Source organism: Malurus melanocephalus, unplaced genomic scaffold (genome assembly GCF_030028575.1).
Source record: "Malurus melanocephalus ecotype Western Australia unplaced genomic scaffold, MMel_1.1 scaffold_83, whole genome shotgun sequence".
Lineage (NCBI taxonomy): Eukaryota > Metazoa > Chordata > Aves > Passeriformes > Maluridae > Malurus > Malurus melanocephalus.
In genome coordinates, this window is record NW_026623315.1 from 1,024,624 (window position 1) to 1,050,113 (window position 25,490).

General features: G+C 34.9%; 1 protein-coding gene across 1 annotated transcript in view; it reads left to right on the plus strand.

Annotated features, from left to right (window-relative positions):
- BBS9 (Bardet-Biedl syndrome 9) overlaps positions 1-25,490 on the plus strand; it is a 272,395-nt gene that overhangs the window by 104,160 nt on the left and 142,745 nt on the right. The window contains exon 20 of the mRNA XM_057367718.1: positions 14,077-14,259. Coding sequence (XP_057223701.1) covers positions 14,077-14,259 — 183 coding nt within the window. The remainder of the gene's footprint in view (positions 1-14,076; positions 14,260-25,490) is intronic.

Consider the following 25,490-nt stretch of genomic DNA (forward strand, 5'->3'; position numbering starts at 1 on the left):
GTATTAAAATTTTCTTCTTTAGGGAACTAAAATATTTGTTGTTAATTTCTCTGTGGACCATTTTCCTGGCTGCTTTTGCAGATTTAAAACATATTACTATTCACAATAAAATATTGATAGTTTTGTGTCTTTAATATTGTGCTGTTATACAGAAGAAAAGGTTGTGGTGAATACCAGTATGTAACATGYTTTGAACTTATTCTCCTTTTTTAATTTTGCTGCCATGTGAAGACCTGACTCTGAGAATTCATGCCTCGATGTGTATGCACCTCAAGATACCTTTGTCCTTAAAGGGCATATTACAGAGGAGTGGATAAAGCGAAGAAGGGGAGACTTCTGTAGACATTCACAGGAGACTGGTTGTTCCAGTCAAACAGAAGTTGTGATAAATGGGACCTGATGATATTGTGGATAGTTTTGTGCTTGAGCCTAARGAATTATTGAGGTGTGTCTCCAGTGTGTAGAAGCGGAGGGCTGATAAGTGGGGCAATATAGTCATTGCTCTGTTCCTTTGTTTTAAGAAGGCTTAGAGCAGTGCCAGGTAACCTGACAGTCTTGTGGGTAGGTTTGTTTTTTACTCCAGAATAAAGCGATGAAAGCTGTTTTCAGAGTACATATCTTTCATAGGATATCCTGAGTTACAAGGGATGCATGAAGATAATCAAAATCCAACTCTTTTGAAGAAGAGTAATATTTTCAGAAACAAATAACTAAGGGATGCAGGTTATTAGTGTATTTTTTTTAAATTACTTCCCCTACTGTAGCTCTGTATGTTGGTAGTTTAGTCACTCTTCTGAGATACAGTATGCTGATCAGGCAAGTGACATGCAGACTGTAATGTGCAGTAATTCTGTAAAATGATAGTTAAAGCTTTGTCAACTGTGTGTGTAGAGAGTCAAATTGATAGCTGAGCAAACTTCAGTGTGTGTGCAGTTATCCTTGTGCATGCTGTGATGAAGAAAATGTGCCTTTAACTGAAAGACTTTTCCGTAGGTAGTGAGAATAACTCCTGATGATAGTGAAGTGCTGGAAATGCTTCTCAAGTAGAATTAACAACTGTGTCTGTGTAGGAAATTAGGAACATCTAACCTACAAAACTGGTTACTATGCTTTTTAAATTGGTATATAGAAAAAATTCTAACGAGATCCTTCAGTGCTCAGTGCAGTTTTAARTTCCAAATGTTCCCTTAAATTCACTCTGTCAGTTTTGATGAAATYTAGAAAATCATTCTCATCAGGTGGAATATTTTGTTTATTTTGTTTTCGTTTTAGGAGTGTTGTGAACACTGGGGGGAAATGCCATTCATAAGCATATGTGTTGCAAAAATATTGATCTTAGTTTATCTCATTATCACTTAATGGGTGATCACTTACACATGCCTATAAATGCTGTATTAAGGATATCTGGTTTCGTAAAACTTAAAATTGGTAATCTCCTCCAACCTTATAGCTGTTTTTAGGGAAGAAGAAAGCTGAGATTTCCACCTCTTCTWTGTAGTTTAAGGGGTCCAGATACAGTGTTGAGTCAGGAGAATAAATTTGTACTGAAATACTCAAACACAGCAGCATCTTGCTTACAATCTGTTCATCAGCTGGTCATTTAAATAAAGTTGAGGCAAAGACATTTATTGATAATGAATTGATTTGGTCTGATGAGGTGAAAATGTCTTTTGATTCTACTTCTCATATGTTTTGTTACAGACTTCATGGCTAAGGGTCATCTATGGAATCCCTTGAATAGGTGGGATTGCTTTGCTATGATATGGGAGGGTGAGGTTCACTAAAGCAGATTTCGGCTAGGGAAGTTGGATTTTCTCTCTAGTCAGTGGAGACAGAGAAGGGTCTTCTGGAGTCAAAGACACTGAATTAGGTATCTTCTATGGTTTAAAAAAAAGGTAATTTTATAAATTAAAACTCCACTGTTTTATAAAGTAAATTAAGGGAAACTAGCCACCTCATTTTAGAATTTGTATTTGTGGATTTCACTTTTAARCTGCTGTGTTCTTGTATTTGCTCCAAAAGAAAACAAGAGTGAATATCTTCCTGGTTCTTCATAGTTTCTTTGCACTGTGATGGTTGCAAGTATTTCTTCCTCCAATTGCTTTAATGTTAGGCTCTGTAACAGAGTTATTTCCTTTGGGGAATTATTTTTGTTTTATGTATTCCCCTAGGAATTTTCCATTTAGTCAAGAACATCATGTTTGGTTCATATTCTCATGGTGCAGCAGGTTCTCTTTAGTAGGTGTTCYCAGAGGAATGGTGCTCAATAATTCTCTCCAGTCCCATCATTTAGCAACACTAAATGTGTATTTCCTTGCATGATCGGTGGAGCTCAGGAAGTTTGTTCTACAGCTGATGTGAGGTTTTATTTATTTTTTTTGTATTTTCACTGTTAATTTTTGACAAGTGGCTCAGCTTTAGTGTAGAAAGAATAGCTTATGTGGAGCCTGTCAATGCAGTCTGATYTCAGCTGTGTGCACCTGCAGTGTGAGTCTCAAATGCCATCTTTCTTTATGGACTCCTAAWCAGACTCCAAGGCATTTGTTGCTGACAGTGGAAGCAAGCACTGGAGGYAGTGCTGGAAAAGATATGAATATGAACTATTCATGAATACGAATGAAAGTTGATAAATGGTTTTCCTTAAGTTCCTATCATTTAATCCATGTTGAATTTTGCCCTCATCCATAGCAAATCCTTCTTTCCCCCYGTGTCTCCTGTCCTGAGAGATGCTAAAGGAAGACAGGGTAGCTACTCTTTCAGGGGATGTAATTGTATAACTTAGGTCACGTTTCTGAGCTCCACCAACTGAAAACATCAAAGTGAATTTGTTCTGATATTTGGCCAACTTGCTTAATCATGCCTCTAGACAAAACATTTATCTGGATTTTTGGTCTGCAGTGTGGCTAGAATGTACTCTACCCAGATGTGTTTTCCTAACTTTCATGCAATAGAATAAAGGAAACATAAATACCCTTTTGAATACATCTTGTTATGGCCAGTGATAGTTGAAACTAAGTTAAAACTATTAGATTTGACCGAACCAGGGCATGAACTTCAGCTGCATTACATCAGGGGAATAAGAAAAGTATTTAAATTACTTAATTACTTTTTTTTTTTAAAGGAAAATCTTTTCTTATCAGAAAGCCTATCTCAGCCAAAATCAGTAAGAACATTTGTTACYAATTTAGTGGAGTGTGTTTGCATGTGGTTATATATTAGTGTTGAAAAGCRAGCTCTTTCCTGCTCTACATAATTRAGGGTACTATTTRTTAATCCAAATATTATGCAATATTATYGTCAAACTTCTGCTCAGAAAATGAGGAAATTTTTCTAGATTTGARCCAGAGAAAGTTACAAGGTTAATTATCACGTTTCAGACACAGAATTGTACCTGACACTTGCTATCTCTACCCTAAGCTCCCCTACCTCTAGCTACCCCACTGGGAATCTTAGTCAACAGGACCTAAAAAAGACTGTTGTCTTATCTCCTCCATAAACTAAGCTGCTTGTTAGAATGAAGGAGAAGTTGAGGAATCAGATGTTTGCATGGAAGGTTGTTATGTAAATGCATTAATTCTTGTGCATTTGATGGTAAGMTGTCACTTTTCTCCTTCATGGAAAAAGGCTTTCTTCTAGTCAGTAATGAACTGAATTGAACTGTGAATCTTTTTGAGTTTGCCTTCAAACGGTTTTTAACGGTGAGAGATTCTTCCCCTTAACTTCAGGCGGCCTGAACTGTCTGGTGTTTCTGTCTGCATGCTGAGGTAATAGAAGTGAGGTGAGGTCAAAAATGGGTGTATCTCAAAGCTTGAAAGTTTTCCACAGCTCTTCTTTCGGTAGAGAACTGGTGCTAAATGTATTGGGTGGTGTTCAATTATGCTGTTTACTGGCTCTTCCATATTTTCATTCATTTTAAAGAAAAAACTACRGTGAAGGATATGAGCAGGTTGGTAGTCGCCCAACTGAAAGTAGGTAAAAAGTTGTGTTTCCAAAGATGTAGGTGAAGAACTTTTGCCTATCCTGCCAATTGCGAATTGTTTTTGTGACATTACTCAAAGACTAGGAGACTATAAGTACATCATTAAATAATGTATTTTGAAAAGAAAGTCAGAAAGCCRTATGGTTTCAGCTGTGTTTAGAAGTGCAGCAAGAGAACAAAACAGAAAGTTATGGTTAATGGTAGAGCCTTACTCTACATATTTAATGGCACAATTACTTTATTGGAAACTAACCCATAGCCTATGGTGAGACATGCTTACTTTATGAGAATAATCCTCAGACGAAATGATTTTTACACTCTAAAATAATTACTAGTTTTATTGCTCATCTTATTTTGAACAGAGAATGAACCAGTTTTAGGGATGAATATTTTCTTTTTTTGGTTTCATTTTTTTTTTCTATTTATGCCTAAGTTCTGAATCTTATGTTTAATTGGCAGAATGAATTGCCTGAGTTTGTGTGGCTAAGGCAGGTGTGCATGTAAAGGAAACTCCACCTGGTTGTGTACCTGTGGGCTTTGTGCTTGTGAATTGGCAGGATATTTCAGGTGGAATTTTCCTAATTGATCCGTTTGAGAGAAGAGAGTTAGAAGGTGCAGTTCCAGGTGTGCAGAAGAATTAGTATCATTGGCCATTATCTGCAGCACAACAAATTTGATGACCTAAAAATATATGTTCTTTTCATCAACACCTGAAGAGTTGCCATTGAACAAAATGTTACTTCAGGTGGTTTCTTTTCTGTTTTCTTTCTGTAGATGGAGGGTTTCAGGCAGCTCTTTGCTGCTTCAACATTAGGTTAAGACTGCCTGCTGTGTGACTTGGCAGTAGGGTATTTTTGGTCTTTCAGTACTTGCCTCCAGAAAATGAAACGACATCACTGAATGTAATGAAACTTGTATGGCAGTACCCATTGACTTAGAAGTTTAGGATCATATGAAGTAGGATGCTGGGTGTTGTTGTGAAGCAAGCATTCATGTGGTCTGTGCCATACTTCATCTATGGAGAAACACGAGAGTCTGCTGAGAAATTTATTGTTGTGGCACCTCGCACGAACAATGGATTTTTGCTTTCTTAATTGATGCTTTTGAACCCATCTTTCCTTTTTTTCTTCTTCTTTTTTTTATTTTTTTTTTTTTTTTTGTTTTGCTAGTAAATCCAGTAAGACTGGAACTGCTGTCTCTACTTAATTCTCTTCAAGGTTTATAAACTGTTTTCTGACTGAGTTTTACAAAACCTGCATTTCATCATGATGTTCCTATGTTTTGAAATGGTTATGTCTCTTTCAGTAAAAAGAATAGAAGACATTATGGAAAATTTGTAATTCAAAGGCAAAGTATTCAAGCAAGCAATTCATATTTTGTGACCTTTGGAATTGACTTGAGAAGCTGTTTTATTTCCAAATGTACTAGCACGTGTTCTCAAGATTTTAGTAATAACAAAGAAATTCTATAAAGTGCCTTAAAATAGAAAAGTAATTTTAATGAGAGAGTCTCTGAAAGTAGAGTTATCGTTTGTCTGAGATCTAATTAGCCTGCCATCCATTTTCTTTGATTTCTATGTTTGAATTTGTTTCCAGAATGTGTAATTTTTRTTTAATCATTTTTAGTCTTACTTTGACTCCTAGACATTTTATTTGCAACCACAATGATTTTAAATCACTTAAAATTACATATTATCTCATGCTGAATGGGTAGTTTTGGAAAYTTTTTCAGGTGATTTGGTGTAAAGCAGAAGTGCCAAAATTGCAAGTGGGATTAGCAATAGTTTAGAATTCAGGTTAGAACACTATCTTCACTGGCTTGCTGATTTGTTTGATGTTGATACTTTTATTCTTGGAATAGAATTTGCTGGAAAGGCTTTGTGTTCTTTTATGCAATGGAAAAATATCTATATTATGTGTTACTTGGATTTATTTTTATTACTCTTTTGAAGACGTGTTTGTCAACACATTTTTGTTTTTCACTGTTACAATAAAATATAAATATGAAATGAAGCTGTTTGAGGATGTGTTTTACACACTTTCTGGGAAGGAATAATTTGTGGATTTATTCTAGATTTCTAAAACTACTCTCATCACCTGATACCTAACATGCTGCAAATACTTTTTTCTCCCGCTAGGTGTGTATGATGACAGTGAGAGTAGTGATGTTTGATAGGCTGAAATCCTACCTTTACTGAATAGCTTTATTGCTTCCACTAGAGTTAACAAATTTTCTATTTAACCCATAGAGCTTCACTGTACATGAATGTTTGCAGAAGGATGATCTAATGTGTTTGTTTTGATTTCTTGGCTGTCCATAATTTWGTTGCACTGATAGGCAATTAAAAATTTTCAGGTTGAGGCTCCTGGTTTTTAGACTACTTGGGTCTGCAGTTTGTTTAAGCATATGAAGCATGCAACTTCAACTGTTTAAAATGTATTCCTTTATTGTAAAATCTTTTTTCGTSTTCATTACATTATGTCTTGTATTTGTTAATACAGACCAAGCTCTCCACCTCTCTGTCTCCATTTAGCTCATGTTTGGCTGTATTTTATACACATTGCTGCCAATTCAACTACAGCTTCACAGTGAAACTCTGTCTTCAGCATTCATTGACTATCACAAATTCTGTAACATATCTGTGTTATTTAGCACATCCCTTTGCCTGACTAGAACTTTTGTTTTGAAGGGTTCAGTAAAGGATTCATTGTAACTCACTGTGTTTTTGGGTTTTATGTAATTTATAACAGATGTTACTTCAGTTGAATAAGCTACTAATTTTATAACTCCACTTTTAAATTTGGATTTTATAATATAAAACTTACTTATAAATGCATTACAAAGTATAATATATATTTTGGAACATGTTTGTGGCCTTCTTTCAAGAATTTTTCCCCCCATCTTGGTATTTAATGGTTGTACCAARGAAGAATTGGTTACTTTTATTCACTGCATCAGTTTCTCACATGCAAAACTACTTGTTATATGTACTTGTGGATAGGCCATTGAGCGTAGGTGTCAAGTGCTTAAATAATCATCTGTGTGTTGTTACTATTGACCATATTAATTTATCTGGTATCTCAAAAGAGCTAAACCCTTAAAAATGCCCAGCCAAAACCAAGAAGCCAGTAACACATGAAAAAAGAGACAAACAGAGATAAATATATTAATCAAGTTAAAATAATTTTAACAGTAATCCTTACTGCTGATGGAACCCCAGAGACAAAAGGAATTCCTTATTTCTGTCCCTGCAGCTTTACACAAGGAAGCTCAGATAAGGATGGGCAGCAGTATAAAGCACTAAGATGTGTTCAAATAAGTGTRGGCTGGCAATAGTGATGCAAACAAGCAGGTTTTTGCCACTATATTAGTATGACTATAGAGACAGAAAAAAGTTCGAAATTGATTTATGCATATGAAGAGCTGCATGTTTAGAACCAAAGGAATATGAATTTGTGTACGTCAGTTAGATAGTACTAATTTGAAGTAGAGCTAACCAAGTGGTCTTCATGCTTGGATTTAGCTGGCATATGTTGTTTATGTACTTAGTCCAAACAAAATAGAAAAATCCTATATAACAGGGTGACATTGATCTGTCAGGGTTTTAATTTGGATTGAAATATATTAGTAATCAAGTACTTTTGGATAATGCACTCAGGGGCCTGGGGTTTTGAACCCACTAAATATTTTGCAGTAATTAAAAAAAATTCTATTTAGACTGTAATAGTGTAGATAAAATCTTGGTAGAGGGACTTCTGAAGACAAAGCCTATTTTCTTATTGAGTATTCTAAAGAAGAAAAATTTAAAAGCTGGAGATTTATTTTTCCTTTTGAACTGACTGTATTCATACTACTATGCCATTGTATAGCTGACAYGTTTTCTTTATCCCCTAAGATTTTCTTGCTGACATCATTGAATTAAAATAAATGATGCAGTATGAGTCTCTGTGACAATAATCTCTCTCTACTGTCACTTTGGTTTTGTGGAGATAAGACACAGCTTTGATGTTTGTGAAGTTTCAAAAGAGGGTTCTGAATTTAAACAGTACATATATTTGGCTCTTGTACAGAGTTTGAGTTGACTGTCATCATAATGTGGAACCTTTTTTATGCTTCTAGATGGTGCTGCTTTGTGACAAAATTCAATTTAGAAAGGTGCAGTAGAGCTGTTGGTGATAATTCTGTCATGGAAGTAACTGAAGTGAACACCGCTCCACTGACAGCCCTGAGAATTTTCTTTATCTAACTCTTCCTGTTTCCAGAGGCACAGATTTCTATWTTAATTACTCACGATAATTTCATGTTCATCAAGTTAGGCACTAGATTTTCAGGAGGTGGCTGTTGCATTGAGGTAAAAGCATGGATCACTGTGCTGCAGTGTCTTTTGACTCTGCTGTCTTCTCTGATCAAGACCACGTTGAGCTTCACTTGCAAGTTGAGCATTTGGTGCTTAGTGAATTGATGCTGTGTTGTCATCATGGTGGTCCTGCACCACAATCAAAAAACTTCAGTCACGGTTAGCACAAGCTGAGACATTCTCATAAGGGCTGGATAATTGTGGCCCGAGGTATTTAATCCCAACGTGCACTCTCGTGTCCCCCTTGGTGCTCAGTGGGAACGCCATGGTGTTTAGAAGTGCTCCCTTGTGAGAGGAACATGGTTATTCTTCCTGGTGACGGACTGTTTGATAAAGATCGCTCCCTGACATGGATATCTCTACCTGCATTCCAGAAAGCTTTAGTCACCTGCCAAAAGCYCTGTGCACAATGGCTGTTGAGTGAGATGGTCTGCACAGGGAATCAGGCTTCTGATCACTATTTCTTTATCTTGGAAACTGCTTTGAGTCTTGCCTGTTTAAAAAAACCAAAAGGTTTACTCCTAGAATGAGGAATATTAAGAATTTTCTGTATTTAGGTAAACATAGGGGCCTGTAAGAAGAAACATATTTYACTTCAAATGCTTACAAATACTATGTGAATTAAGATATGTGATGGAGACTTCTGAAAACCATTAAAAAAATTCTGTTAGATCTTGTTTTGAGTTTAGCAACTGAGTTGTATTTCCTTCTCTAAAATGGGATAAAGGGTGAAACTACTTGTAAATGTCCTGTGRCAATAGCAATGAAGAAGCCATTGCTGGCATTTCTCAGGTCTCCATTTTTTCCTGTTTTTTATAAATTAACAGATGAAGATTGATTTGTGCTTCAAAATAGTTGTAAGGGGTCAGATCAATTAATTTGTGTGCAATAAATTATTCTGTAAGAATGATTGCCAGAAGAGACCTGTGAGCTTCATTGTCACTATGTTCCTTACAGAATAATTGAATTTCTGATGTTATCTTTAATATCTGAACATATTTTTCTGAACATATCTTTAATATCTGAACATATACAACAGTTGCTCATAAGTGCAATAGGTGACATGTAAACAGATTCTCTATTCTTTAAATGCCAACATTCTGTTTTCTTCAAACTTTATATCTGCTAAAAGTAAAGTTRCTTCAAAATTACTAGAAGCTGAATCCAATGTATTAGAACTAGATGACTAGATGACAGTAAGACTAGCTGGCTAATTTTTTACCAGTGGTGAGTAGCTGGGCTTTTTTCCCTTCTGTTTAAACAAATAAAAAGAAAACCAAATTGTCTGTCACTTTTCCTTTTCTTCATTTCAGGATATGGTATAAAATCTGGCAGGGTTTTCAGTCCCAATGAAGGTATTAGGGACTCCAAGAAAATATACTACCACCTCAAAAAAAGYTCTGTGAAATTCATGCTCATTTCTTGCTCTTTTCAAAGTTTTCTTCAATTTCCTATTCAGCTAAGAAGAAATAATTCTGTGTTTTTGGAATTGTAGTTGTACTTGGATATTTTTTTRTATCATTAGAATAAGCCTGAGAGAGTCATTATTATGGTCATGATTGCCTCAAGAAATATGTCTGCATATAAAAGAGTGGGTTATGTTGCTAACCTTTTTCAAAAGACATTATTAATTTTGAAGTTATTGCTGGGTGTTAAACAATGCCCTAAAAATATCCTACTTAAACACTAATGATGGAGAACTCTGATTGGATTTAAAACTTGCATTACGATTAGTTTTCAGTTTTCAATTGCCCAACGTCTTACAGGGCCTACTTAGCAATGAAATAAACATGGAGAGACATCTTTCTGCTTAAACACTTAATGCTGAAAACATGAGAAATGCTCTGTGCTTGGAAACTATTGAAGACAAGTCCTTGTAATAGTGCTGAGGTATGAAGTTCTCAAGATTACTTAAAAAATTTGGGATTTTGGCTTACCTTTGCAACTGAATATAAAATTTAGTAAAAATCTTAAACATTATCTTTGTTTAAAGAGTAATAACTTTTTTTTTTACAATATGCTTTTGTAATAACTTAAGTGGCCTTTTCTTTAATGTATTGGCCTGCTTAAATGTATTGGAACAGAGTAGGAATCTGTTCATAAATATTTTAAAAACAATATAAATTAAAAGCAAGTTTTGATCAGTTATATACAATATTGTACTTCCAAGTATTTCAGTATCTCCTAAATCTTGCTTGCATCTGACACTTTCCTATCTTTCATAACTTTTAGAATAAAAGTTTGGAAAACTTATTTTTAGTTTTCTTTGTTTGAAAGCTTTGTGATATTACAGAAGCAGAAAGAAAGATGTTAAGTAAGCAGTGATAAGGTGTTGTGTAATATAGATGGACTTTTTACTTAGTCGTTTCCAGTTGGTCTAATCTTAGTATGTAAACTACATTTGAAGCTACCTATCCTGTGAAAAAGTGAGACAGAGGGAGGTTTTCTTTTTCATAAAGTTTTATATCTATTTAGAAAGATGATAAAATGGATACTAAACAGATTGAACAGCTGCTAYGAAAACTGAAAACAAAATTAGGAAATTAGGGGGAAGTCAAGACTGAGTCTGAAGAGATGAGGATCTCAGATTGATCCTTTATCTTCSTCAACTATTGCAAAATATCAATGGAGATCTTTAAGTGAAAATAAAATAATTAAAAATATGAAAGTCATATGTTAGAACTGAATGTCGTCCTTAAATTCTGTAAGTATTTGAATGAAGAGCCCCAGAACACTTCTACAATTTGTACCTGATGTCCTGGGAGATTTTTAGAGTGACTTTATTCCATTAGAAAATATTTCTTTTTTCCTCCTCCTATCAAGTATTTACTATGTAACCATGTATTGTCAAGGCATCTTTAATCTTGAGGCTTTTTAAAAATTACTTCACCTGTGCCTACATTATAGTGTTGTAATTCATATTGTATTGTCCTGGATATTCCAGATCTCAGAAAGCTATATTGGGTCACTTCATCTGTTAACAGAATAATTAGTACTTAGAAACACTTTTTTCCCTTCCTTGTATTTTTCTGCAAGTGTAAAGTAGAATTTGTATRTATGCAGTTACCTAAAGATGTAATTGCAGTGACCTGCAGTGCTTAAAGATTGCACTTCTCCTTTAGAAACTTAGGTCTACCACTGGTATAATATTTGTCTTATATTATTGTACATAAGAACTCTAGAATTTTGTGCAAAAGAAAAACATTTTAATAGTTGTTCTTAGGGTTTTTAATGAAAGTGCTTTCAAAATAGGTTATGGGTTTGGTACATCAGGCATTGTTTGGGAGTACTGTGATATTTGTTTTATACAGCCAGGTGAGCATCTCTTTTGTTTATGTTATAAAAATGGGAAGAAAACSTATCCTAAAATGAAAGCTCCATAAGGTAAAAGGCCATGTCAATTAATTCTCTTTATGCTCTTTGTTTTTCTGAAGTATGTAGTGGTGTGTCAGTTGAAATAAAGCATAGAATGAGAGACCACCTGGAAATTTAGTCATCAGTCTAGAAAGTAGCCTTCGCCTTTGCTGTGTAACTGGGGTTYAGGTAGTTGTCACACAAGGGTAACTGTATTTGCCTGCATCTTCAGCAGATTTAATATCGCCTGATCATTATCCAYAATAGGGTACAGGTGGCTTGCTTGGAAATCTGAACTGTACTGTCCCAATCAGGGACGACATTATAGGAAGCATAGAATGAACACACCTCATGTAAAATTCATCTCCATTTGTTATTCTTCCCAAATTTTCAATGGTATATTGGACAGGAAAGGTGATTAGATATTTGAAGGCCCCTGTTAGACTGAGGAAGATTTTACTGATGTTTCTTGTCTCCTCAGAAAGGTGAAGCTGTATGGTGAATACAATTCCTGATGATGGGGTTCAGAGACAGCTGATGTAGGTTGCTATGTGGTGTTGTGCTTATCAGGTGGCTTTGTCACCCATAACTCTTGGAAAGTGACTGTGATATGGAACTTGACCTTGTGCAGAATAGTAGGTGTGGAAAGCATCAGGGCTTTGGTCAGACTGCATTGAATGTCAACACAGTGCACCAGTGACTTGTTGGTGATATCATTACTCTTTGACTAAAGTATGTCATRTTGGTTTTCACTGCTTGGGMTTAATTTCTTGGTTCTCCTTTTTCTTGGTTTMTTGGTTCTCCTTCCTATGGTTAGCTGRGACTTTTTGTTTGTTTATTTTTTTTTACTTGGCTCTGATTTATGTAGGGTTTGGACACATGAGTCCTGTGGGTTCTCTGCTTTATTTGGAAAGATTRCATTTTAAAATCTAAACCAAAAGCTATCAACACATTTTGTTTGAAATATTTCATATTTATAGTTCCCTAAAATTCTGTTTTCTTTATCTTCCCAGTCACATGGGAGCTTGGAGGGAACACAGACACATATCCCTAATGCCAGCATTGCTGATTAAAAATAGTTTTCCTCCACCAAATGCTAACAGCTGGTTGGCTCTCTTTCCCTGCTGAAGATGCATCATATAGTATTCTCTTGCTGTTGCCAAAATGTTAATGGATCAGGCTCTGCAAGTTTTATTTTGTAAATTCCGTTGTAATACTAATTGCACTTTAACTGCATTTCTGTGAGGCTTTTCACAACTCCAGTCAAGCACCTATTAGCCCATCCTGCAGATAAATAAACAGAAAGTGGTTGAGGGAAGTGCTTTGTGTTGATTTAAATGACAATAAGATAGTCAACGCTTCTGTAAGCCAAGTGTTATTCGGGCAGCACGGAGATGTAGTGGCACTCAGGAGAAYAGGTCTCCTGAGTTGTGCTCCCCCCGGATAAGCCCCTAACCTTTGTTCCTTTCCTTCTCTTGAAGTACTTCAGTACAAATGCTGTGGAAAATCTCATGTCATGTTGACGTTATAGCAATTGCCTATTGAAATCATTGTCGTCTTTTCACCAGTGGTGGAAAATGTCTAAACATTCTATTTCAAGAAAGAAGACATCCATAGAAATATTTTTCAAAATATCTTTTTTTTTAATGCTGTGAGTTGACAATATTAAATACAATGACAAGTTATTTCTGAACTGAGTAGAATATCATATAATAGCTTTTCTGTTTCCCCCCAGCTTGAAGTACTCAGCAAAACCATTTTACCATATTAAAAGAAGTGAATCTGTTACTTTTATTTTGAAAATTCTTTCATAATGTCTGGCACTTAAAGTGATATTGCCTTCATGAACATGATCCATAATGTTTACATTTTGGCATAAAAGCTGAAGAAAGTGCAAAACATGGAGAGACATGAGAATTAATAAATTAACAGATGGCAGTGTTGTTCCAAGGGAAATAATTATACTACCTTTTAATTGCATAAAAGCAATGTGTTGTTTTTGATTAATACAGTAGACTTGCTGGTCAAATGGAAATTGCTGTGTGGTATGAACCTGAAAGTTAGTTTGTTGTCACATATATTATGTGATATGATGGGGATTAATTTCAGGAATGCCTTAAAAATATGCTCTMAACAAAATCCTTTCTCTACTGATTATATTAGATAGATTAATCCCATTGCCATATGGACTTGAAATTGCCTTGGGTATGCAAAAGAAAAATCTAGATAAATGATAACTCATTTAATGCTCTGTGGTTTGTGTTTATGGAAAACAGAATTCCTCAGGATCTTCTAAAGGAAAACAAGAGTGTGCCAAAGGTAATTTCAGTGTTGAGTGTTCATGGATAGTACAATTATATTTAACAGATGTTTGTAATTTTCRCAGGTAATAGCTCTAGCAGATGCAGCTGAAGAAAATCAAGCCAACATGTTCCAGGCATTTGCAAAGTTGAAAAGTGCCACCCATCTGGTGATTATGCTAATTAGTTTGTGGCAGAAGCTCAGCCCTGATCAAGTTGCTATTTTGGAAGCTACGTTTTTGCCATTAGCAGAAGATACACAAGAACTGGTAAGAATCCGTRAGAGCTTCTTGAAAAATTCTCATTCACAGAGCTTTAAGCCCTCAAATTTCCATATTTCTCCCTGTACTTTGCTGAAGACTGTCCTTTGACGTAATTTAAGTAGCTTTATCAAGTAGGTGTTTGATGCAAACTACATTTATTTCACAGGAAAAGAATAGAATGTTTCAATAGAAGATACAGATGGTACCAGTTAAATTCTGCTTAACCTTTCCTTATCAAGCCAAGTAGGAGTGTCTCACATAAATTTAGCGGATTTTTACCTTCTGTCCAGTAGTTACGACAAACAGAATAATACCCCCAGTTTTTTGAAGACTCTAATATCAATGCTCTATAACATACATATCCATGTTTCAATAGAAATATAAAATACAGGCAGCTAAAACACAATAAATTCATTATATATATTTAATCGATTAAGCATTTGCCATACTTCGTACTCAGTGTATTTATGATGTTTATATAGTGGATGAAAGTTATCTATACAAAATACTGTGAACAGATAATGTTCTTGTGCTCCAAATCGTGCTCTATATAGTTCTGCATTGTGTAGATGTCTTGCCAATTCTGCTCTGATTTARTGAGTGTGACCAGGTGAGATTGTGGTTAAAATTTGGAGAATGGTCTATGAAGAAAAAGAATGCTTTTTTATATCTATGCCTAAGGTCCACAGCTAAACTCTGCTTTAGTTGAATTAAGGAATGTTCTGAACTTAATTAAGAGTTGATCCCCAGTTAGTTTCAAGAATTATCTTCAGTACACATTAATTTTAATTTGCATTTAATTCACAGGATTTTTGCAATGTGCAGTGAATCCAGATTTTGGTGCATRCCCAGAATACTTAGAATACTTTTAGAAAGCTTATGCTGGGTTCAGAGTGAATCTGGGATCTTCTACCATTTCCACCTGGGAGGCAAAAAATATTTTGGCATTTTAGATGATATTGACTCATAGCAGGCAAAGCAAAACAGTTTTGTTGARATTTGTTTTGGATTTAGCTCTCATTTAAATTTGGAAAATCAAACTTCACAACTGAGGAACATGCATTCCCATGAATTGAATTCRAAGGAAATTCCTATGAATATCGTAAAAGCCCAACCAACCATCTTTTTTTTTTGCTTTTTCTTTTGATTACTTTTTATTTAGCCATTGGGAATTTGGTTGCTTTGACACAAATTTTGATAAAATATGCTAAAATTTGTTGTGTATCCTGTAATGCAGGATATAGCTTCAGCATATATCCTGATGTGGTTTTAGCATGGTGCTTAACAATATTCTATGTTAAAGCTTTAAGACTTTGCGTAAACATTGTAAGGATGTACATCCTGCAGAGCAGTCAGGATGAAAAATATAAACCAACAATAACTGGTGGTGGAAATAGAAACAAAATCTTTAYGAAATACTGAATGATGTGCCATATTGAAGTTGTTATGCTACCACAGAAATCTGAATGTAATTTAAGAAGCTTAGTCAGGGAGTGGGGAAATCTTCTGACATACCAATGATATTTACAGACAGAAGCTCCTAGCTGGTGTTCAGGTTTCCTTGCAAGCAGTCGAGTGGAACACTGGTGAAAGAAAATACTCTGAAGAGTTTTATTTACTCTTCAAACAATTCTACACAATGGTTTGTTGTATTTTTATTTGGAGGGAATGTGTTAGAAGACAGTTTTGATGCAGTCTACATCTCCAGAATGTTTTCTGCCCTGTGAGCACTAAACTATGGAAGTGTTTCCTTAATAAAAGGAAAATATTTGGAATACACTGTTAGCATAAAAAGAAATGCCTCTTTTACCATAACATCAACATTATTCTCATACATGCCATTTCACTTAGAACGGATTTTATCTTGTTTTCTAGACCTGGCAATCACTTCAGTCAGATATTTAGCAAATATGAAAGTTGTGTTCTGTGTTCCCATTGTGTCACAATTTTTTTTCAGACTGCTAAATGGTTTCTGTTGCTGAAAACTTTTTTCTAAGAATAAATAAAATTTGGGTTTTCTTACCTACAGAGATATAGTGGAAGAAATACTGCAAACTTGCATATTTTCAGGGAATAACAGATATTTGGCATYGTATTTTTTTCTGGCAATAAATTTCTAGCTAGCACTTTAACAGCTTTGCTGTGATAAAACTGACTAAAAGGGTTGCTCTTGTTCAGTGTTGGAAATACAAGGACCAGTTATTTAATGAATGCTGCACAGTTGTGGAAGTATAATACCAGAAATTGAAGGGGATCTCTCAGGTCTCAKTGGGGTAAATGAGCTAATTTTTCTGCTAATGAAGCCACTAARAATTTGGTGGCAAAACTGAAGAAAATGTTTGCCTGGAAGTTATGTGCGGTTTTGTCCGATGTACTTTGTTACTGTAGGACTAAAATAAAATCTGTATTCAAAATATACAAGTATATGTTATAACTGTTTTCAGAGCATTACAGCTGCATGCAAACTATCTTTCAAATGTATAATGGTTTTGAGTTCTATGTTTTTCTAAGGGTTGAAATATATGATAGAAAAATACTTTAGGATGCTTTTGAAGACAAAAGAATCCATGATTTGTTAATAATGTTAATAATATATCAGAGATTTTGTTACACGATTCATTTTTTTTTTCAGGAGAGTTGGCCACTGTTCTGCAAGACCAACATATTTGTTATTAGGTCATAACAGGGGCTGAGAGCAATTTGAAGTACTATGAAATCTGAAATAATTTWAAAAAAAWTTWAAAAATTTCTAAKGGGTGTTTTCCAGTGATTATCCTTTACCAAGCTGGGTTTTCTGAATAGAAAAAGACACTTGAAAAATGCCARGTTTGCGATAAAGTGTATGTTTACAATAGGAAATCCATTTGGGAAAGCAGGGAATTTGTCCAGACTAATTTAAAGGGTTCAAAGGGTTCATGCTACACGGGGTAGTTTTGATATAATGGTTGCATGGTGTCTGGATTGACTGATGGCTTGTATGTCTGATCATTAAGCTATTAATGCTTTCTTTGTTTAAGACATTACAAAGGGAAAATATGTCTGTCGATACGAACATTCTGACTTTAAGACTGATGGAGGGCCCTTGGCGGTACAGCCATCAACAGCAACTTTACTGAAGAGTAAATATTTTCATAGTTCTCCTGATGTTCCCAAATAATGACATACAGGTGCTTCATTGCTCAGAATCATCCCTTGCTTGTCATAGTCACATTTGTGTTACTATAGTTTATGGTAGCAGCTATAAACTGGTGTCGATGAAGTTCATTTCTCTATTTATGTTTGCAGTCATACCAACCATGTGACTGTCTGTATTAGATCTTAAATTTTTATTGAAGTTGTAATTTGGAAGAAAAATATGCCTGGAGGGGGAAAATGCATATTTTAAGTGACTCTGTGATTTATAGTAATTAGCTTACATTAGGGACCATAAATTTACCACTTTACTGTGTTGATTCGATAAAGTTGAAAAATATACTTTAAGGCAATGATGAAAAAGAAATGGTGTCAGAAAAAACTCATGAAGTACCTGTAAAAGTCACAGGAGTTACTAACAAAMGTGTCTCTGCTTTCTGTAAGAAGATGATCTGAATGTAAATCATGAAAAAAAGAAAAGATTATTTGGGCAAGACTAGATAGCCTRCTAGGTTTTATGCATGATACCAAATCGATTTTACTGTAGAGTTCTTGAGTAATGTAGAAAATACCATTTTGTGCAAAGAATCCTTTACTGAGATTAAACTCTCAGAATCAAAATTAAGGTTATTTCTGTAATGCCAGCAGGATTCATTCTGTCCTGACTGACAGTAAAAAAATTTTTCTCTGAATTTTCCATTGATATCCAGTAGTTTTGAAGCTTTGAGCTAATAATTGTGTCTTTGTGAAGAGCAATTTTTATGAACCCTAATTTTAAGAGTTTATTTCAAATTGTCAATTTAATTCTTGTAATTAATCCAACCTAGCTCTTAATTGCAGTAAAAACATCTGGAATTATTTTTTGTGCCTTATATTCTCTATATTCCACTTGTCATTGTAACCCCTTTTTAAATGCAAGGCTCCAACTGCCAGACTGAAATATTTAAAAATAGGCTGAAATATTTTATRTTTTCTTGTTTGCTAGAGGCTAGTACAAATTATCATTTTGTTAAAATTTCTTAAGCAAAYAAGCAAACCCCACCCCAAACCTAATAAATGAACAAAATCCCACAAAACCACCACAAAGCAATGGACAGTGGTGATGGATAACTTGGAACCATATTACTGTATTCGTTATTTTTGTGAAGAGACAAGTTTACAGCAGATATATCATGTTGATTCCCCTCCTTTTTAGAAACAAGGTGGATAATTCATCTGCAGATAAGTAGTTTTAGAGAGAAAAACACACAAAATTTGTTACCTTTTTTCCAGCTTGGAAAATTACATAAATGACATTTACTAACTTTTTTTAATGATCAAAACTAATAAATAAGTCTTTCTTCTATTTCAAYCAATGCCATGCAACAGAACCATTCAGAAAGACTCTTCTGGTACAGTGAAGCATCTAACACTAAAAGAAGTGTTCATTGCCAAAATAAAAGGAAGGCGCTTTCAGCTTTTCCCAGTAACCCCATAATTTTTCAGTAAAAAAGGTCCGTCTTACCTGAAGTTTAATTTGGTTGAAGGTAACATAAAATTGTCAAGTRAGTGGAAGAACGTGATGAAATGAGATTCTCATTCTTCCCTACACAGGRAAAGTCCTGTATTAGGGAGAAGGGTTAAAAATGGAGTAGTGGTGCCCGATTCCTGTCAATGTCCTTTGCTCACACATGTGTACRTGACCCAGCTGGACAATAAGAGAAGTAAGAGCATGGTTCAAGTACCTTGAACATTCTTTGATAGTATGTTTTGATATGGAAATTATCAGTGCTCTGCCTGCTAGCCTGCTTTCAAGAGTCTTTTCAGAGATAGCTAGAATYATAGAAGCACTAAGATTTGAAATGACTTCCAAGATCATGGTGCCAAGCCTTTGACCAACTTGGTGCCACATCCAGTTGTTTCCTGAACAACTCCATCCCCTCCCTAGGCAGCCCATTACAATGTCCAACCTCAACCTACCCTGGTAAGACACTAAGTTACTGCAACTGTTTCTAATTTTATTTGTGACCCTTAAAAGTAGAGTAACTGATTATTTGGCAATATTGGAATGTCTAAAAGCAAAAGATCAAATGTTAAGTAACTTGGACAAAAGAAGCAATTTGAAGACCATAGACATCATCTCGCCACTACTGTATGGACTATCACAGTTCCTTGAAGTGTCTGGTAATAATTTTCTTTCTGCAGTTAGTTTTATTTGCAGAAAAGACTGGGTTACGGCAAAAATAGCAAGCTGAAGGCAAATTTCACCACTGTCTAGAGGTCTTCATTTGTAGCTTAATTCATGTGATTCCTCACAGTGAATTCTCTGGGTAGAAAAGTGCCAATATTCTGTTGGTCTGAGAAAGAAAGGCATAATGTGGTCTGTTTGAAACTTTTATGGATTATTGAAACTCTATAATATATCTTTATCTGATGCTTTCCACTTTAAAAGACTATCAGAAGAAGCTCTGCACAATTGTATCTCAAATTTTTTTATAATTCACTGGTTTTGTAGGGTTTGATAAAAAAAAAACCTGTAGGGTTTTTTAACAGACTTGCTTCTGCTGGTTTGCAATAGTAATGGTTTTCAAAAAATAAAGCTTTCTCTATTTCTTCCAGGTGGCATAAAATTAATTTAACAGAATTATGTAGAAATAGGTTTGGTGTGCATTGTGAATTGTAAAAGTTCAAAAGATAGACAGAATTGTTGTATTCTTGTTTTGTTCGATTGTATTCCCTGAAACTTGTATCAAGCTCAGATCAAGCATTCAATCTTGGTAAAAACCTTATGCTGATGGAGAATCTGACATATCTATCAGTTAGATATATTTTAATTAAAAAGTTTTGAGAATTTGTTTCAACTTGAGCATTCATCTTATTTTTTTCTGCTGGTATTGGAGATCCTGACGTTAATCTTCAGTGTGCTCTCTCTGTTGTAAGCAGAGGCCTACTTAGGGATCTTATTTCTTGGTGTAAATTAGTCAAGGCAGAACTGTGTTCTGCTTTGATTAATTTGCTTCCAGTATATATCACCTCCTTTTAAAGCAGTTTGTATATCCTGCACCGTACTTCGGTTATYCCAGGAGACATACTCTTTGTTTGATAAATTAAGTAAGCTTCTGTTATCAGACATCTTTCTCTATTAATGTTGTGCTGGGGACCTCTAAACTTTCTCTTTGTTAGGGTGATCTGTCTAGTTCAGGAACAAAGAGCTATTTTAGTATAGTAGTAATTACTGRGTATGTGCTGCATGCCAGGAGTTGAGATCAGTTGTCATCTAAACTGCTTAATGACAAGAGTGATGCATTACAGTGGTAACAGCGATGTTGTTCAGCAAGAGGTCTTAACACTCAAAATACATAATCAGTGGCTCTCTCTTTTGCTTTTGATTTCTTTATTTCATTTAAAGAAGTTTATTGTCAATGGAGAATTCCCTTGACATTTTGTCCTAATTGAAACATCYTCAGACTCTTGCCATCCAGCCTTCCAGTGAAAGGGTTTACAAGAAGTATGGAGAGGGRTTTTTTTCATGAGGGCATAGGGTTAGATCAAGGGGGAGTGGCCTTAAATTGAAGGAGAGTAGGTTTAGATTAGATAATAGGAAAAAATTCTTTGCCATAAGGGTGGCGATGCACAGGAGCAGGTTGTGTACTCCCCATCCATGGAAGTTTTCAAGGGATGGGCCTTCGAGCAACATGCTCTAGTGGAAAGTGTCCCTGCCTGTGGAGCTGGAGGATCTTGAAAATCCCTTCCAACCCAAACTGTTCTATGATTCTGCTGGAATTGCTTATCTACTAAAACAACATCTCTGGTTCAGCATAATTAGATTATTACATTTCTATTATGTAACAGGATGGGGTTTATAGAATTAAAAGTTGCATGTTTATTGTTTTTACTTTCTGTTTGTCTGGCATTGGTTCAAAGCTATGATACTTTTGTTATAAATACTGTAGTGCCATGTTAGTAGCGTTGTATCTAACCATAGATCATGGCATTTTCTGAGAAAATTAATTACTCCCAATAATTTTATGAAGCTCTCTGTTTATATTGAACATGTAGCAATGGTATGCAGCTAAATTCGTAATTTCCCTTAGATCTCATGGTCAGAAATGTTTCTGAGAGCATGCATCAASATCTAGTCACCAATCTAATTTTGTTTTTTGAGGGAAGCATGGGGGAACCAGTTGTGAGACTGCTTTTGGTTCTGAAGCTGTTGGTGGCTGTTCTTGGTTCTAGTTGCAATCATGGATCATGTTTTGGTCATTACTGGATAACCTATAGCAATTCACATACTGTGCTGTTGTATAATCTGTATAATGTGTTTGCTGGAAGTTACGGAGACATCATGTCACACAGGTAGATAGAGATATCATACAGAAGACATCATATGATTTTTTCTTTTTACAAGATCCTAGAAAAAAAAATGATTTTTAGAGTAGTCATTTTTTCAGATGGAATTWTTTTCATTTAGTTAATGGTGAGATGCTTTGTCTTAATTCTGAGATGAAGAATATACCAGTATTGTCTCACATTTGCCCAGGTAGTGAGAGACTTGCTTTGCGTTAAAATAGGCTAGACTAAAGGAGCATGAAGATTACATGATTTATGTCACTCATCATCTTTTGACTTTTTCAATGAAGTGAAAGTTTGATAAAGGGCAAATATGGTTTAGATACCTCAAAACTAAACAGATCATAAGTCAAACCTGTAAAAACAATGGAGGAGTAAATGAACTTTGCCCAAGCTACTGTCTTAAGAAAAAAAACAGAAAACTTCTAGCGAATTCAAAGTTGACTATCCAAGTCCAGTTTGCCACTATTGTCTCTGTCCTCACCTGTGTGTTTTGGGAGAATAGAAATTTCACAACTTGAAGCAACAGAACTAAGTTTAAAGACAGTGGTGTGTAGATATAAAGTAATGCAAGAATTTAAATAGGAAACAAACTTTGTCATGTTGGTTTTTTTTCCCCAGATWTAAAGTATTTGAGGGGGTGTGGTTCCATATTTCACAGATTTTGGAAACACATGCTTATTTGTCAGTATTTCATAATGTATTGGTAACATAATAAAAGAAATAGCAAAAGATGGAAAGCTCCTCCCCAAGAATGTCAGTGATACAGAAATGGAATATGGGCTGAGATGCAATGAGAAGTTTCAATAATCTTGTTTTAGCATGTTTTTTTTATCTGCTTTTTCCTCCAGACTGAGTATAACAAGGTCTGATTCCTCTTCCCCATGTGAAAAATTATCTTGCTCGACCCAATTTTAGAGTTCACGTGTGGCAGACCTACTGCTGGATGTGTAGCAACCAGCAGTATAATATAAAGGCACGGAGGCCTTTATATTATTTGCTAAATCCATCCAAGCTTTTGTGCATCTTCAGCAAGATGCACAACTCCTGGTGTATTYTCTTGCCTGCAGACAGCTTTGACAACATCTGTAAGACCCCTCAGTTTTCCTGACTAACTGGTGAGAAGATAGTGAGAAGAAGAAAGATGAAGTGTTAGATGATTTCAGTGCTAAAAATCAACAAACCTCTGAAGCTAGCAACAAAAGAAGTCAAGCCATTGACTCCATTCAGGTAGTGGATACAATAATTTCTTTCATCGGTTCCCAGAAGGGATCAATGGTCATAAGAAGTCAAGCTAAAGAGAAAATTAATATGAAAAAAGTCTCACTAAAATTCAGGATTCAGGAACAGCTTCTACAGAAACATGTGAAGTGTTTGAACTTCCACTATTCCAGACACGATGCATTTGTATTACAACAAGTAATTAGTAGACAACAACAACAAATAATTAATTATTAGTAGACTAATAACTGTAGAATTATTTAGTTAGAATTTATCTGTTGAAAAAATGTGCCCTTTTCTCTGCCTCTTACCAACTCTTAAAAGACCACTGTCGTCCAGAAGAAAAACAAAACCCCAGGCATTAGGACACACTCTGTATTGCTCCAATTTTGAGATATGAGACAATTTGAAAGAAGAGTTGAGCAACACAGACCCCTTGCTTGTCAAGAAGAAGCCTACTGATCTAATTCTAATCTAATTTTAACCTAACTTTGAAAGTCTTTTTGTGCAAATAAAGAACATCCAATGTGAAAGGATGCAGCCCATATGGAAATTTGGCTGCAGTATACAGCCAAATTTAACCAAGAGGTTAAATTTTAATGGAGGACTAATAAAACCATCATTTATATTCATCCTGGTGTACAATTTTTRGTGAAGCATGCACTTTCCTAAAAGTAAATTAGTAAACTCAAACCATAGAAGAGTTACGCAGCTCTGGAAATATTACAATGACACCCACCTACAGTTTGCTTTCTTACTCCTTAATCATGTTRGCAGTTGTTTCATTAGTACCAAAACCCCTACAATTGCAGATAATCATAACTTGTTTCTGTGAGCAGAACTTTGCTCAGAATTGGACKATAAAAATAAATTAAAAATCTCAAAAGATAGAGGTCATCATCCTGATGCATGCAGCTTTCAGAGCCTTTGTTTGACAATGCTCACTTTGCTAGATTTATAAAACACACACTGCTTTAATATTGCTCTTCTGCATTTTGATTTTTCCAGAAGATTAGTTTAGGAGCAGCATTCCTAAAAGAAAAGTATCACCTATTCTCTAAGATAGTTTAAAAAACACTATTTTGATTACTAAAACATACACATTTTTAACTTTCTTTCCATATCTGAAGACACGATGGAAGGAGAGTTTGGCAAATCTTGATCTAAAGTTTAATGGAATAGAATCCTCCAAAAACTRTATTTATATTTAATGCAGAAGTGTTTGGTGGTTTGTGAATTGGACTTCAGAGGATAAAAGTACCAGAGAAGCTTTTAAATGGCAAGTGTACTTTTCAGGAAAGAATCTGTCATAGAGATTTTTCTCAAGTGAAGTTGCCATAGGCTATCAATATATGTTTACCAAGTAGGACTCAAAATGAGAAGTTCCTGTAGAGAGTTGTTTATGCTGCTGGAGTTCCTGTTAARTAAATATTTCTACATTGAACAGATAAAGTTGCTGTTTCTGTTATGACTGGCAATTACAGCGCAGCTGTGCAGGAATTACAAGTGTGTCTGTGACAGACTTTTAAATGYACCCACTTTATTCACAAAGGATTTTTGCTAAAGCTCATTTTTGCAGTCTATTAACCTCAAAATGTGAGAGATTAATATTTGAAGGAGGCGTTTTGAAGTAGCTTGAAAATAGTTGCTGGCGTACACACTTAATGTTAAATAACTCTACACAGATCTGTGTTGCTGTACTCAAAACAGTTAGATAAATATTGTAAAGAGAGCTCAAACACTTTCCTGTATAAGACTTGATTTCTTTCTGTAGTGTTTTATTTGYTGTTCTTCGCAGACTGTTTAAGCTTTTTCCTTAAATATCTATTGTATAATAATCTAATATAGGATTCCTACAGAACTTGATTGCTCATATTGTGGTCAGAGTTATCAAGATGTTACCTTGTACTTCTCTAAGTTTTGCATTTTATTTTGTCCCTTGTTTCACTTTTATTTCTTGGGTTTTAGGTTGGGAGTAGGTAAAGTAAATTGTAGTTTGTTTGCTAAGTCGAAACCCTCATTAAGATTTAAATGTCAACAATGCCTATACTGTAACYCTTCACAGTAGGTTGACTTCAGAGTACCATCTCACAAATAAGGATGGTTTCCATGATTTAAAATGGAATTGATTAATMTGCTGTTTTGAACTATTCTTCTAGAGCTATGTATCATACTAATTTSTTTCATTTTAGTTGTTCTGTCTCTTACTTTGTCTGGGATGTTCAASTATATCCTTACTTTGAGATTATTTTTGTCAGTTTGCAAATTTCCATTGGAACTGAATTTCTTTAAATGGCAGTAGAAATARAAATCAGATCAGTTAATATTATGAACATTATGCATCATACATGATTTAAAGAAAGATAAATAAAGAGAGAGCAGGTTTATCATAAGAATTTCAGTTGTGCTTTTTCTATTGTGTGCTCAATACGAATGTCCTTCTTAGGCACTTAATAGATTTGGAATGTATTTAAGCTTGAGTCATTTGTCTGGATTTTCATCAGACTTGAATTCCACTGTCTGTAGGATTTTGCCAGTTCCCTGTTTTTTAGTTA